The 15,972-nt window shown below is 38.0% G+C and overlaps 1 protein-coding gene across 1 annotated transcript; it reads right to left on the bottom strand.

Annotated features, from left to right (window-relative positions):
- Nucleotides 1-2,092: 2,092 nt before the first annotated feature.
- EBAG9 (estrogen receptor binding site associated antigen 9) lies at nt 2,093-15,714 on the bottom strand. Its single transcript, XM_015827271.1, has 7 exons — nt 15,531-15,714; nt 12,960-13,057; nt 10,855-10,933; nt 10,566-10,724; nt 8,021-8,128; nt 5,897-5,988; nt 2,093-2,235 (listed from the first exon to the last, which is right to left on the bottom strand). The coding sequence occupies exons 2-7, from the start codon at nt 13,040-13,042 to the stop codon at nt 2,115-2,117; spliced, it is 642 nt and encodes a 213-aa protein (XP_015682757.1). The 5' UTR covers nt 13,043-13,057; nt 15,531-15,714; the 3' UTR covers nt 2,093-2,114.
- Between the last annotated feature and the right edge of the window lie 258 nt (nt 15,715-15,972).

Below are 15,972 nucleotides of genomic sequence, written 5' to 3'. Positions count from 1 at the left end.
AACTGGGTCAGCTTGCTATATTAAGATACTGGAGTAATTCATTCCGGGCAAGAATAAACAAATGCTTATTTTTCTCTTTAGGGAATCTTACTTCATAATGATTTATGATAACCTTACATTTATTTTCAGAATTATGGATGCTTGGCCTAGAAGCAATAACCCTTAAGTTACCAAGAAGTAAAAGTTTATTTATAATCTTGCGCTATCCCCTTTTTGCCTCCAATATTTTTATTTATTTAAAAGGTTTATATGGTCACCAGTGGTGGGATTCAAATATGCGAACAACCGGTTCTCTGTGTGGATGCTGCTTCCGGAAGTCCATTCTTGGCCTGGGGAACAAAAAATTAGCTACCGGTTCTGCCAAAGTGATGCGAACCGGCTGAATCCCACCACTGATGGTCACCTATCTTAAACAACTCCGGGCAGCTCACAGCATAACCATAAAAAACCCACATAAAACAGTAAAAAGATCAGACAAAAACAAAAGCTTTAACTATCCCCTACTGCTCCTCAGTAAGCTACAATGACCCTTGTTTCATTCCTTTCTGTCCTATCCTGAGTAAAAAAACCAGGTCTTGATGGCCTTCCAAAAAGCTAAAATGGGGAGGGGGTTGAATTGTTGGGGGTGGGAGGGCATTCCATAGGTTAGAGACAGCCATGTAAAGGCTGAGGCCCTATTAAGTGGAAGGATTTCAGGGAAAGGATCTAGATTAGTGTGCCTACAGTACCTTATCTAGTGGACAGCCAGATATTCTTAGATAGAGGTGGTTCTGCAAATAACCAGGTCCACTGCCATGTAGGGCTTTTAAGATAACCAGCATGTTGAATTGGACTCAGAAGGAAACTGGGAGAAAGTGCAGTTCGTAGAGGTATAGGCAAACCTATTAACACCTAATACTGTGCACACCAATGTATTCTGGACCAGGTGTAACTTCCAAGTGGCCTTCAAGGGCAGCCCTATGTAAAGTGCATTCCACTCTAAATGGGAAGTAACTAAAGCAAGAGTGATCATGAGCAAGGACTCTCAGTCCAGGAAAGGACGCAATGGGCATACAAGATGTGCAAAGCCCCCCCACCCAACCACAACTACCATTTGCTCATCAACCAGAAGCTATGAGTTCAGGACACCCAAGTTGTGAGCCAGCTTGGTCCAGGGGAGGACAATCCCATTCAAGTCACCATTGTTTGAGGGGCCAAAAACCTAGAGTCACTCCATCTTGCGAGAGTTGAGCCCACACAAACTGTCACAGCCTCCAAGGACTTGGATAGCACCATTAAAGCATTACTTGTCTAGCTCAGGGTAGAAATGAATAACTGGGTATTTTCTGAGCATATTGATGATACAACACCCTATGCTTTCAGATGACCTATGCAGCAGTTTCACATAGATATTAAAGGAGAAATACACAAGCCCTAAGGCAACCCCCCCATTGCAGGGGTCTAGGACTTGACCTCTTGTCTATCAACTGGAACCAAAAAGAGACAAAGGAGGGTTTTGCTGGGAACCATATCACATAAAATTATCACTTAATTTTTCCCTATTTGAAAATAAGCATCTAATTCTGAAACAGATATGCCAGAGACACAAAGCAAAAAAAGTCAACATCACCATAACTGGCATTTACTTTCTGCATAATGCTGTCAGCTCAGTCAGCTTCTTCACAATAGGCAATACAATACCAAGCAAGAATTGTGGGAATGAGCAAAAAAAGCAAGTCTTTGTTTAAAATCATTTAATTAGTCTTTTCAGTAATAAGCGTAATAGACAATAGAATAGATTGCCATCATTCAATTATTTACACCTTTTTTTTTTTACTTTAGCTTCAAAACAGGCAGCTGAAGAGTTTACGTAGCAGTATCTCTTTGCAAGGAATGCAATGCAATCCGAATTCAGCACAAAACCCCGTCCTGTCCTAGAGGAATTGTGTGCAATGAGGCTTCTGTCATTTCAACTGTCCAGCTGAAGATACACTAAGGAATTATGAACTGTTTTTCCTGGATGACTTCAAAAATGAAACAGAAAACTTTAGTTCTATTAAATACTGAGATCATTAGAAAATGATGCAATGCTGTGGAAACTGAATTCTTTCCCTTTGCTGGCATAAGAAGTGGCATTAAGACAACTTCACACCGATTTTGTTCTGTTCTTTTTTCATTAACCGTTGTACTTCTTTCTCCATTTTTTTCCTTTGTTGCTCAGCTGCCCGTTTTTCTCTTTCTGCCATTTTCTGCTGCCTGAAATTTCACAGAAAATACAGAATTAAATGCTCCTCGAGTAACTCAGGATCATACAGTATATTATAGGCATTTCCTGAACTTCACTGGTATTCTTTGCTTATACTCAGCATGGAAATGGATTGCCAAATACCTGAACTGTACAAATGACCCAAATAATCCATTAGAAGGTAGAATAAGCTGAGCACCATTTAATTTTAAAAGTAGAATCATTACTGCTTATTAAGCTACCAAGCTAAGAAATGGTAAACTGAGCTCTATCGACGTAACTTTCTGTGTTCAGTGACCAGCATCCTGCAGGTTTAGATGGAACTCCTCCATCGGGCCATGTCCAGCAGATCACAATATGCCCAGTTTTCTACAGATATAATTAATAAGCTTATATTCTATCCAACATTTAGGGGGTTGCTGTAAAAGCTATTATTTGGAGAATCTGACCATTTCTGCCATGTTTGTTACCTTTTTCACCTGCAATTTAACTTTACAAAATACACCCTCAAAACTCTTTTGATAATTACATTTTTAAGTACATCACTGTTAGTTTGAAATACAATATGTTCTACATTTTGAGCTTGGTTTTGATGATATATTTACTTATATACTGCCCTTATTATTTTACAAATAATTTAAGGCAGGGAACATATCCACCACAATTTCCTCCTCCTTCTGTTTTCCCCACTGTTAAGTGGGTTGGGCTAAGAGAGAGTGACTGGTTCAAAGTCACCCAGCTGGCTTTCACAGCTAAGGCGGAACTTGAACTCACAGTATGATGCTTTTTAAGCTGGTGTCTTAACCTCTCTAGACCAGGGGTGTCAAAACTCGCAACGTCACGTGATGTGTCATGACTTTTTTTCCATTGCCGGCAATGGGGTGGACGCAGTTTCAGCATGACGCATCTGGTCCGTGGGCCGGCAGTTTGACACCCCTGCTCTAGACCATATTAGAAAAACACACTTTTTGTTACTCACTTCCACTAGTGATCTGTCTCCTCACTAACTCTATGGGAGTGGAGTTGGATATTGTTCCAAGAAATACTTAGGCAGCACTAGAAGATACAGGTAGTCCTCAACTTACAATCATTCATTTAAAAACCATTGTAAATAACAGTGGGGCTGAAAAAAAGTGATTTACAACCATCCGTGCATTTATGACCATCAGTCACATGATCAAAATTCAAGTTCTTGATGGCTGGCATGTGTTTACAGCAATTGCAGTGTCCTAAGGTCAGGTGAGCACCATTTACAATCTTCCCAGTGGACTTCTGACAAGCAAAGGCAATGGAGGAATTCAGATTCCACTTAAAGACCATGTGATTCACTTAACAACTATGGCAAAAGGTCTTAAAATCAGGTGCAACTCACTTAACCACATTGCTTAGCAATAGAAGGTCCAGTTCCAATTGTAGTCATAAGTCAAGACTACCTGTAGAGAGGGCCACTTTCTCTCATGACCCAAATTCTCAAGTCAGCCTTTCCAAACACCTGTTGTTGTAGGACTACAATTCCCATTATCAGAGTTGTAACCCTACAATTGTAGAACCAAGAAAATACTTTTTTTTTGCACACTGCATATATAAGATATAGAACTCACGGACAGAATCTAATGATTATGGCAGTTATTAAAGGAGGAGCATGACAAATTCATACAGGAGGAGGCTATTTAAGGACACTAATTGCGATGGTTGTTTACCACTTTCTGAATGACAGGCAACATGCCAAAAGTTTCAGACTTCCCAAATACAGCAGGGCTGTTCTTATGTTTTCTCTGAAATTAGGAACAAATGCTCTCCAAAGCCAAGGACATAACTTTGTTAATAAGAGGTAGGCTCAATGTGTATGTTGATAAAACACCTTCAAGAGCCTGCAGAGATGCAAGGTACTTTACAAGGGGAAACTAGAATGGATGAGAGTAAAAATGGCCATTTGTTCATTTACAAAATTTATAAGGCTGCTTAAATGTTAACTCATTTATGATTCAGAGCAGAATACATCAGTTACAATAAAAAGCAATTAAAATCAAATAAAAGAAATATAAAAGCCATTTAATAAGCCACAATAATACACAAATTGGCTTTTTATATAACAACTGCCATGACACTTTAATGAAAATTTAAATTTAAAATTTATAGAACAAATTAAGCAGTGGAAATCTGTAAACAATAACCTGATACTTGAAACATAAGTCAGTTATAGAATTCAATTTAATTTGGAAACCATGGAACATGTTATTTGTTTTAAAAAATATTATGTTTGTATTGATGTTTGTTTTGCTTATTCCTTATCTTTTCTACCATGATCTTAAATACTCATTAAATAAATAACCCCCATTTGGGAATTTTCTTTGTTTGTTTTGAGGTTTGTCTCCAAAGCATACTGTCTTTGAGGAAACAATCGATTTCACCTTTTTAGCTTGATTTTACCGTGGCAAACATTTCACACAATGTCTAGCATTAGAAGAAAGAGGGTAATCTTCAAGCAACGCCTTCTATCCAGGACTCTAAAAGGCAATGTTAGCTGTGTGCTGAGCCCTCTGCTGGCTTGTTTGTGGGTTGTTTTTAATGTGAAACAATAGTTCATGGATATATAATTACACTCCCGTCAGGCTATTTTCTCTTAAGGTGACCAACATTATCAGAGCACAGAAGACAGAGTATGAAATAATAAATCAAGGAAATTAAAGGCATGAGAGAAGAAACAGGAAAGGAAGTATAATTAAAACTAGTTTACCCCAATCCCATTCATAATATATCTCTGTATTTTTGTAAACTATCAAACTATCCACCTTCTACCAACATGGCATATTTCATACACTGTCTTTTGTTCTTCAAACTACTCACTCTTTCCCCTACGGAAGATCTCATAAACTATATCTAACCACTTCTTCAGTCTTCCTCTTCCTTTCAACCTATTCATTATTCCTTGATATATTTCTTTTATAATTCGATCCTCACTTATTCTCCTTATATGATCAAATCACCTCAATCCACATTTGATTTGAGTCTATTCATTCTCGACTCTGTCTCTTTTTGTTTTACCACATATATTTCTTAATCACCCTATTCCTATTCAAGTCACTGTTTAGATATCTCCTGTCATAGCCAAGTCTCACTTTCCTATAATGAACTGGGAAGAAGCAAGCCTCTGTGCTTCTTTCAATAAACATACATTCCTTGAAATACATATACCTATTATCTTTCTGCCTGCCACACAGGAAAAAGCAGAGAACAGGGTGCCAGAGAGTGATAAGCATCTTATCAAATAACCATACAGACTTTGTAAATTGTTAAATTTGCTGCTGTCAGCTCGGAAGTGTATCTCCATAGCATCTACATAAAAACATCATTTAAGCATTTCAGCAAAGCAGATACCATCACTTCCACTTCTGAATAGCTTTTTTCCTGGAGCAAAAAAGGAGTCTTCAAAATAAAATAAAATAAACCAATTTGAAAAAAANAGGTTGTTAAATACAAAGAAAAGCTAAAGGCTTTAATGTGCTCTTACTTCCATGCCAGGAGAGAGGGAACAAAACTCACATTATGACTTCATTGATCGTATGATAAACTAGGGTTTGTTGTTATATCCAGATACAGTCACAGTGAACCTTCTCTGAATCATGGTGGATGGAAAAGTTTATAATCAGTTACAGGATTTGGCAAAGTTACCTCAGAACCTCTTCTGCTTGCCAGGAAGCATCTTCTTCTTCTTCCCAAGCATTTTTGTTTTCCTGCCATGTCTCCAAGTCTCCTAGTTCTGGCTGCAAATGGAAATTAATTAGTATCTCCAAAATACTGTTTCACACTAGCGAGTAATTATCCTAATAAAGTACTGCAATTCAAATTTTGGAAAACGTAACTTCCTTATTCCTGGAAAGCATTGAAGAGACAGCAATTTTCTTTGAATGAATTCATTGTAATACAGAAAAAACCTACCCACTTTCAAATGCTAGCTAATACTTTCTTAATTAACATGTTCTCATATATCTGTTACAGGCAGTCCTTGGCTTAGGTCCATTTGTTCAGTGATTGCTGAAAGTTACAGCAGCACTGAAAAAAATTGGCGTACGATTGATTCTCAAAGTTCTGGCCATCACAGCACCACTATAGTCACATGATCACCATATGAGTTCCTAGCTCACAATCACAACATCATAGGAAGCCATGGCCACATGGCTGCCATTTGTAACCTTTCCTACCAGCTTCCCACAAGCAGTTGGTGGGGAAGCCAGCATGGAAGGTTGCAGGTTATTCTGCTAAGTCCCCTAGGGCTAGGCTTTCCTGTGCTTGAGCCACACCATTCACCCCATGGTCTTCCTGCACTTATGCAGCACTCCTCGCCCCACAATCTTGCATCACTACACCCTCCGCATGGCCTTCTTTCATTCACACAGCACCACACGCTCTATCCTACTGCGCTGGTATAGTACCACACCCGCCATTCAATGGCCTTCCTGCACTTGCATGGCTCCCTGAATCCGATAGTCTTGTGTCACTGTAACCGCCACCCCATGGCCACTGCATATCTTGGAGTTATGACGGTAAGAAAGACTGCTAGGATTGTTGTCACTAATCAATGTAGTCACATGACACCATTCTTTATGACTACATCGCTTAGTAACAGCAATCTACACTAGTAAGTTCTTGGTCATCATCCTCTCACTTCCTAATTCTTGGTAGGGTAAGCATATTTCTTTGTATTATGCTTAAAAATTTAGGGGATTGTGCCTATTAACTGCATAGGTGGGACAACACAAAAAAATGCTTTTGCAAAACATCCCAAAATTCCAATTATTCACAATCATGTTCTTCTTCCACATCAACTTCCTCTCTCACCTTCACATACTTGAGTAAATGTCTGAGCTTCCCAATATAAACCCATACTTGCTCACCAAGATCTATTCTATCATGTTCAATTAAACATATTTAATAAACTAATCCACCTGTAGTTTTTGCCTTTGCTTTTGCTCTCTTTCCTCTATGGGAATAATAAGGGCATTACTTTAGTTGTCAGGCACATATGCAGCCACATTAAGCAAATTCCAGAGCCAGTCCATAGATAAAACATATCCATACATTAATATTTCTCAATTATACTATCTAATTCTGCAACCTCTCATTTTTTAATATTGCCACATTTATGATTTCTTTTTCATCAATTCTTTTTGGATGCTAACATATAAAAAATGTTTCATTTTAGTCTTCAGTATAACACTATCAGTTCCAACCAAGTCTCTAAAATACCCATTCCAGCATCCCTTCACTTAGATTTCGTTCCAAATTATTTCACCAGTTTTATTTTTAATTTAATTCAAATACTTGGCATGTTGATCTGAAAATTCATGAAAAACCGAGGAAGGGGTTATGTACAAATGGTAAAAAGCAAGTTGAAGTACATAAATATGAATACCTTGGTAGACTATTTACTAAATGTGGGAGAATGAATGGGAAAAATTAGATATGCAGATGTTGATTGAAAGGTAATAGGTAATACATGACCTATGGTAAGGGATAAAAATTGTTGAAAGAAGCAAAACTGTATGTATAGAAGAGCATGTTTTTTTAAATAAAAGTGAGAATTTGGAATGACAGGAGAAACAGGTGAATTCATTAAAGTACCTAAGATAACAGTATGAGATTTTTTTTTTACACAACTTCAGGCTTTATTAGATTATGGCTATCAATTTGTCTTACCTATGCCCCCCCCCCCCCCAAAACCTCAACAGCTAGTATTCCTTCTTTAAGACATTCTGGAAATTATACATACAAAAATATTTATGACAAGTTACTTACAGATTGATGAATAAAAGGAACATCTGGTGTAGCTGCTAATCTACTTGAAAATCCGGCACTACCATCTTGGTTGCCAAAATTTAAAGGTTCACGTTTTTTAACAATGATCTGAAAAGCATGAATTGAAAGTAGTAATTTGCAATATTGCTATTTATTAACAAATAAAATTGGAAACTTATTAACCCAACTATAAAAACTGATGTCACGCAACAATGCCATGTTCGCTGTTTCACAGATGTCAACTTACATTTCCGGCCAGTGCAAGAGCAGCAGTGGGCCTGAACCCTGCAAAAATTTCCCATCCCTTTTTCAATCAATCAAAGCATCCTTAGCTCTGTCAGCTCAACCATTTGATTTCTGGTTAGCAACTTGGAAGTGGAACTGGCTGCAAGAGCAGCTCCTCTCTCTTTCCATGCTGCTCTTCTGACATGGCTCCTCTTAGGGCCCTATACTCGGGGGGCTACCAGATTTAGACTATAAAATCAGACACTGTAGCAAAAACTCTTTTCACTGTTGCCTTTGGACACCTGGATTTTGCAGGCTGAATACAGAAGTCCAATGACGATTGTTAAAAGCATGAGGCCAAAAAAATGAGGATAAGGAGAAGACCAGCAGGATTTCCTGTGCTTCCAGGCCCAAGACCACTTCTTCTCTTGCCTTCACTACAATTAAGCCACTGCTTTCTACCCTTCTCTTTTTTTGGCCACTGAGGGTCAGCCATCTTCCTGAGCTAAGTTTAACTCCCAGTTATAAGCGAATATGGAAAGCATTGCTCTTCTTACATTTTTCATCAACCCGTAAGTATGGATGAAAAGGAAAAAAGTAATTTGTTTAAAAGGAGCAAATGCTTCTGTGCTGTTAACATCTACAAAAGAAATGGAAGGAAAGGGACATTTGCAAGCTAAAGGTATTTGCAGGCTTATTGACTTCTCGGATGGTCCAATGTTGTTTTCAAAAGCTTAGTGTCATGTGTCTGATTAACGAAACACTTAAAAGAACTTTCAGGCATTTTTTTAACCTAAAAGCCTTTATTAAGATTACAGAGATGTCAGTATGGCATGGTGGATGCTAAGATCTGATTTTCTTTTCCGTTGCACATACATTCCAAGCATTTTTCCCTGCCTCTATTTTGGGGTCATGGTTCAATTAACTTGGAAGATGTGATTTACTTCCGGTTTCTTTTTCCCCAGGCTTTCCTTATTCTCCTCCCCTTTCACTGTTGCCTGATTTAACTATAAAAATACCAGACAGTTCTGCATATTGTCAAAGCAAGAATATACAGTATTTGCAGCGTTGACACTTAGCTGATTAGTATAATATACACTCCAGACTGTTCAGAATTCTATACCCTGAAATGTGTTATCTTACACACACGCTTGGCCCTAATTACATGCAATATCTTTATTGCCTACTTATGGTAAGGGATAGGACTGAAACAAACTGAAGCAAAGCCTTTTGACTCTGCATGTTTGCTTGCATGTAATAGGCTTGTCCAGCTGCTTGATAGAATGAGGTGGGGCTTTACCACAGCATCAGTCAGAAGAAAGTTGGCATGCAATCCTTCAAAACCCTCAAACAAACATGTATAACCTCAGTCAATCCACATAACTTAATTCATGTGTAGCAATCAGTTTTTCTTTCAAACTTTTTTTCTTTAACCTCACCCTTGATTAAAACTATATGGCTCAGCATATAAACTTATTAAAACGACTGGGAAATTATGTTAACATACCAAGTCGTCGAATGTGATTACGTTTCAAATGCAAAACAGAAAGGACGAAATAATGTAAATTATTTCTTCACTATACATATATATTCTGCTGTACTCCCAAAGAATACAAACATAAAAGTCAGTAAACTCTGGGTAAAAATGAAGTTTTTTTATGATACAAAACTGAAAGGAGAAAATTATTTTCTGCTTTGGCAGTTTCACACATATTCAAGTCTATGATGATGAATTTAAATTGCTCAAAATGCTGCACTTCTACTGGATACGATTATTTTTAAAGTACAGTAGTTAACTGCATAAGCTATCTAACTGAGCCACAGATAGAAAATGCCATGGTTGACTCGCTACGCACCCCTGCTCACAACCAGACAACAGACACAGGGAGGGAGGACGGAAAGTATTGAAATACAAGAGAGGCTTGGGAGAGAATTGAGGAATGCAAGTGAGCCATCGTAGCATGGGACAGTCCCAACACTCCAAGGTCAAACGCTGGGAAAACTTCGAGAGGCTCAGATTTTTTCCAAAACAAAATGAATGCAATTGATTGGTGGACAATGAACAGTGGGTAGGTCCAGGGGAAAAAGTGGATTTTATCTATGCTGGTTTTCGTGCGAAAACTTTAGAACTGGCTTTGCTACTTCTGTGCCTATGTGGATTTATCAGTAAAGTTATACTCTTGGTAAAATAATGTCCCAGAAGTTTATTTTGCTGCATTTACCAAAGGTATGGTTGACAGAAAACAATTTTCACTGCTAAATAACAACCACACTAGAAGGTAATATAAATTTTAGACTGTTGTGAGTGCTGAAAACATACTTTCTGTGTTTTCCTTATTGTTGGTGTCATGTCCTTAAAGTAATCAGGCTCCATTTCTTCCAATCCATTTTGTTGATTGGCTACACTGCCATTACCACCTTCAATTTTCACACTTGTAGGGGCATCTTCATCCCATGAAGACCAATCTTCTACTTCTGGCTAAAAAGAAAAGGGAAAGAGTTCCATTCTTTATTGGCCATCCAATGTGCATAATACATAACCTATTTTTATTGGGTCATTAGGTAGAATTAATTTTAAAAACTGATATCTAGATCATTCAATATATTACTTGTTTAGGAACAGATGAAAAATCCACAGTAGTTGGCAAAGTTATTTGGTCTCCACTAAGCTTTCGTCCTCTTCCAGTCCTGAAAAACAAAAGTTTCTTTTTAACTCTTACACATTTGATAAAAGTGAAGTTGTAAATAAGAAATCATTTAAAAGCTACATTAAAAGTTAGAATACTTAAAAAACTTAGCACTTTTTGTGTAATTTTTAACTACAGAGAATCCTCAACCTATGACCACAATCGAGCCCAAAATTTCTGTTGCTAAACAAGACAGTTATTAAGTGAATTTTGCCTCATTTTACGAGCTTTCTTTCAGTTAACAGTTGTTAACTGAACCATTGTAATTGTTAACACTGTTGTTAATTGAATCTGGATTTCCCATTGACTTTGCTTGTCAGAAGATCACAAAAAGTGATCACAAGACCCTGGGATACTGCAACTGTCATAAATATGAGTCAGTTGTCAAGTGTCTAAATTTTGATCATGACTATGGGGATGATACAATGGTTGTGCGAAAAATGTTCATAAGTCACTTTTTTCATTGCTGCTGTAACTTTGAATGGTTACTAAATGAACTGTTGTAAGTTGAGGACTACCCATACTGATTAAAATCCTAATTTAAGAATAAAACCAATAGTTCTATTTTCCAGATCTTTTTCTACCAATTTAAAATTTAAGGCACATCTTCTACTATCCATATTATTCAAGGAATTTTTCACTAAGATATGATGAACTTCCTTTATAAAATGATGCAATGACAAGAAGTACAGTAGAATCAAATTTAAGAAATAAGCTAACTTTAAGAAAACAACTTAGTATTTCTATAAAACAGTACAGATTACATTATGGTATGTCAACTATCATATTCATGCACATTTAGATGGATTCTCCTATAATATGTAAAGAAACTCTGACATTTCCCAATTGAAGAGATTTATATGTTTGAGTGCTGCTCAGTACTAAAAGCATGTACCCCATTTTATTTCTACCACAGCATATAAAAAATATGCATCACTAAACTTCCAAATCCTGCAGATAGGTGAAAAAATTAGCATGCATGCTGGGCATGCATATTTGAAAGGGTAAAACATTATAAAAAAATTAGTGTAGAAAACTGTAGCATATGTGCTACAAAATCAAAACCTTAAGACAGGGGTGTCAAATTGCTGACCCACAGGCCAGATGCGTCACACGGAAGCTGCGCCCACCCTACCTCCGGCAAGGGGAAAAAAGTCACGATACGTCACGACACGTCACATGACATGGCGAGTTTGACACCCCTGCCTTAAGAGCAAAGTAACTTTATAAAGACAGAGAAAACAGTAAAAACAAAAAGCAGATCTGTCAGAAAGGGAAAATATTCCTGTTCCAATCATCAGAATTTTCAAGAGAAATTGCCATTCCTTTTCCTTTATAAATCAAATCAAATATTTTTACAAATATTTTCTGAATATATACTTATTCCTATTCCTGTTTAACAGAAGTAGTATGTATAATTTCAGATAACAATTCACAGCAGTTCTCAAAACATACAAAACTTAACCATAGCAGAATACTAGTATTATATTACTAACTGTCCTTCTTTATATTATGTGACTTTGTGGCTTTTTCCTGACTGAAAAATATATATTATTTTCCCTTTCTCTGAATACTTGAGATATATATTAATTCAATCAATTACTCATTTTATGTATGCAAAGAAAGAAGCACACACTTACAAAACAAGTTCTTGTATAAATATTTGTATCATACATATTTATTTTTAAGTGGTAAAACTAATCACATGACACCGTAGTTTTCTGTTTTTCTAAGCATTATTATATCAGTTTCTTTAGCTATACAAAGATAATAGAAAGGACGTTAATATTTTTTTTAAAACCTCAATGCAACTTCAAATTATGCCACTATTCATTGTTCAATTAAGGAAGAAATTTCACTTTATGTTTGTAACCATTTTAAACCTTCATAAAAAAAAACTATTAAAGGAATACTACATTCCCCTTTCCCCAATTTGAAACACACACAAAGAAAACTCTCAAGAGTAATAAGGCAGAAATTTTAGAGGAAAAATCAGAGCAAACTCACATGCAACATTTGATATTTACCTGCAAATCAATCTTTTAAAAAAAGATAGTACTGCTGCCAGGCATGTACAAATTTTAAATAGACGGAACTGTGTAATTGCCATGATGAAAGACTTCACCTGAAAAAGAGGGGAAAATGTACTGATAAGCGTAATGCTGTTTGGATGCTTTTGCAGCCATAGGCGCTAAGAGAAGTCTGCACATACATTTCAATGTAGCTACAACCCATAAGTGCGACTTCAAATGCATATTGCTAACAAAAGTCAAAAGGAAAGTGTGGTATTGATGAACATCTAATGCAGTTCTCAGTGCTAGTCTGCAAGCAGGATTGCTATATCCAAATATCCCACTGGTTTTTAAGAAATCAAGAATACTAGTAGAATATATATGCATACTGTGCTAGACCTCAACAAAAACTGTCAAAATCTATAGACATCTAAAGCACTTCAACAATGGAAAATGTGTTGTTTTTTTCCTGACAAGGTAGGCCAGCAAGTTAGTTGGTTAACTAACTCAATAACCTAATCGTGGATGGTTCAGGCATGATGCTCAAGCCATTATGCTGCACTCTTTGTGCTTCCTTTCCAAATCATATTGTGATCTATTCCATTTTCACATTATCATTAACTTTCTTTGATATCCCAACTAGGTGCATTACAGTTAATACTAATGAGAATGTGTCTCTGAACTAACAAGGAAAAAACATTAAAAAAAAAAACCCTAATTTGGATGAAAACTGTTTGCAGAAATATTTGTCCATCAGAGTAGTGTATCTCAGAGGAATGAAAAGCTCCAGGAAAGTAGAAGATGGATGAATAGGATCAAACTATTCATCAAATAGTTTGAGCCTATTCAAATAGCAAATTTTCAAAGCTAAACTATATTTTGGTTACAATATCTGAACTTTTGGCTACAATGTCTGAACTGGTTCAATATAATGAAGATTGAATTCAAATGTTAGGCTTCTTTCAATCTTCTTCTTCCTAGCGTTATTTCCGTGCTATAGCAGGGTCCACTTAAGGCTTCTTTCAATGTTAATTGAAAAGGTTGCTTTAAAGCAGTTCAGCAACAGAGTGGCAAAACCCATGTTATTTCTAAAACACCTTGGCAAAGTCTAAAAAAAGTATTACATTGCTTGGCCTCATATGTACCTGTATGACACTATTAGTCAAAGAAACAACTAGTCCACAATAAAAAGCTGCTTTTATGGAAATCTATTTTAAAAATATGCTCCAAACTATCAAACAAGTTAAATGACACACAAAAGATGCTGTTGCCTAATGTTTGTTTCCTTAGAGTCAACTATCCAGGAAAATCCCTGCATTTTCTGAAGTAGTTTATCATTGCCTCTTTCCTAGGGCTGGGAACAAATAACTGGCCTAGGTCATCGAGCTATCTTTGTGCCTAAGGCAGGACTAGAATTCACAGTCTCCAGATTTTTAGTTTGGTGCTTTAATCGCTACACCAAACTAGCTCTTTTTCCTAAAGCTACAGGAGCAGTAAATCTTAAAATTTTGAGTAAATGGTTTTTATAAAAACAATGTATGAATTGTATGCATTATATCTTTTTCAGTNTAATAATAATAATAATAATAATAATAATAATAATAATAATAATAATAATAATAATAATAATAATAAAGTTGGAAGGGACCTTGGAGGTCATCAAGTCCAACCCCCTGCTCAGGCAGGAAACTCTATATCATTTCAGACAAATGGCTGTCCATTTGTCTCAGAATTCGTGAGAATGAAACCAAGCTTGTCAAACCCAGGCTCCCACTTCATAAATTGTATGTATAGTTTGTACACCAGAGGAATTAAAAGCTGAACACTTCAGAGGAGCCAATGTTATTCTCAAAGGCCACTGTGAATATCAGAAAAAGTAAAGTTTTGCTACTTGGGGCAAAAAGTGCGGGTGAAATGAAGAAGAAAAAAAAAAACCCAGCACGGCCCCAGGCATTATTACCTTACTAAAATCAGCTTGCACGAGAGAAAGAAACGGAGAAACTCTGTTCTAATATTTACCCTTCTCTTTCCCACAGAGGAAAACAAATCAAACCAACCAACCACAGGAAGCCTACCAGGTAATTTTAAAAAAAAAAAAATAAATTCCCTAAGTTTGTTTGGAAGATACGTGTCCTACATTGTATTCGTTTATGGCAGGGGTAGGCAACCTTGGCTCTTTTATGAGTCGTGGACTTCAACTCCCAGAATGCCTGAGCCAGCATAGCTGGCTCAGGCATTCTGGGAGTTGAAGTCCACGACTCATAAAAGAGCCAAGATTGCCTACCCCTGGTTTATGGTTTTATTTTTTGTAACGGGAGAGCTTTTGCACTGGAGTATAACGCCTCCACCTCAAAGGTCCGGGCACAGAAAAGCCACGTTGGGGCCTCCCGGAGGCTCGCTTGGAGGGCAAGGCCGCCCACGGGCCGGGAAAAGCCTGGACAACCAACCAGCGGTCGCCTCATCAGGTCTCCGGCCGGAGGGAGGAGCCGGGAAAGAAAGACCCGCCCGCGCGCTTTCTTCCCCGGGAGGTGAGAAGCGGCTCAAGGGAAGGCGACTCCCGGGCAGGCGCGCTCCTCTCTCGCTCACCTTGTCCAGCGGACGTGGAGGCGACGCGGCTCAAGCCGAGGGACAGCCGCTTCCCTCGGCGACCGCGACTTCCCTTCATTCAAGAGAGGATGCGGTGGCCTCCGTCCCAGCCGCGGCTCTTGGCTCCTCCATAGCCTCCCGCACCGGCCACTACCGGCTCCACCTTCCTGTCACCCTAGAGACCCCCCCCCCCGCCTTGCGCCTGCAGTCGCCTCTTCCGGTCCCGCCCCAATACTTTAAGCCAACCGGGCTCGGCATTAAGGGAAGGGGTGGGGGAAAGAACCGGAAGGATTGGAGCTTCCTGCGCAAGCGCAGAAAGCTTAAGCCCTCTGGGCCGACGGGGAGGGGAAAGATGAAAGGAGAGGGGGTGGAGCTTACGAAGCAGGACCGCTTGGCCACGTGATCTGGGGCTCCGCCTTTCTTTTGCGGTTCAGTAGAGAAG

The sequence above is a fragment of the Protobothrops mucrosquamatus genome, unplaced genomic scaffold (genome assembly GCF_001527695.2).
Source record: "Protobothrops mucrosquamatus isolate PMUCROS unplaced genomic scaffold, P.Mucros_1.0 scaffold3585, whole genome shotgun sequence".
Taxonomy (NCBI): Eukaryota; Metazoa; Chordata; class Lepidosauria; order Squamata; family Viperidae; genus Protobothrops; species Protobothrops mucrosquamatus.
Note: the sequence above shows the minus strand (reverse complement) of the source record. Positions and strands in the feature narration are given on the sequence as shown.

Excerpts from the sequence above, each read along its gene's own strand:
- EBAG9 (XM_015827271.1), bottom strand. The coding sequence starts at position 13,042 with ATGGCAATTACACAGTTCCGTCTATTTAAAATTTGTACATGCCTGGCA. Across the intron at positions 10,934-12,959 it reads TTTAAAAGATTGATTTGCAG|GACTGGAAGAGGACGAAAGC; the intron begins GTAAATATCAAA and ends TTTGTTTTTCAG. Across the intron at positions 5,989-8,020 it reads TTCCTTTTATTCATCAATCT|CCAGAACTAGGAGACTTGGA; the intron begins GTAAGTAACTTG and ends TTCCATTTGCAG.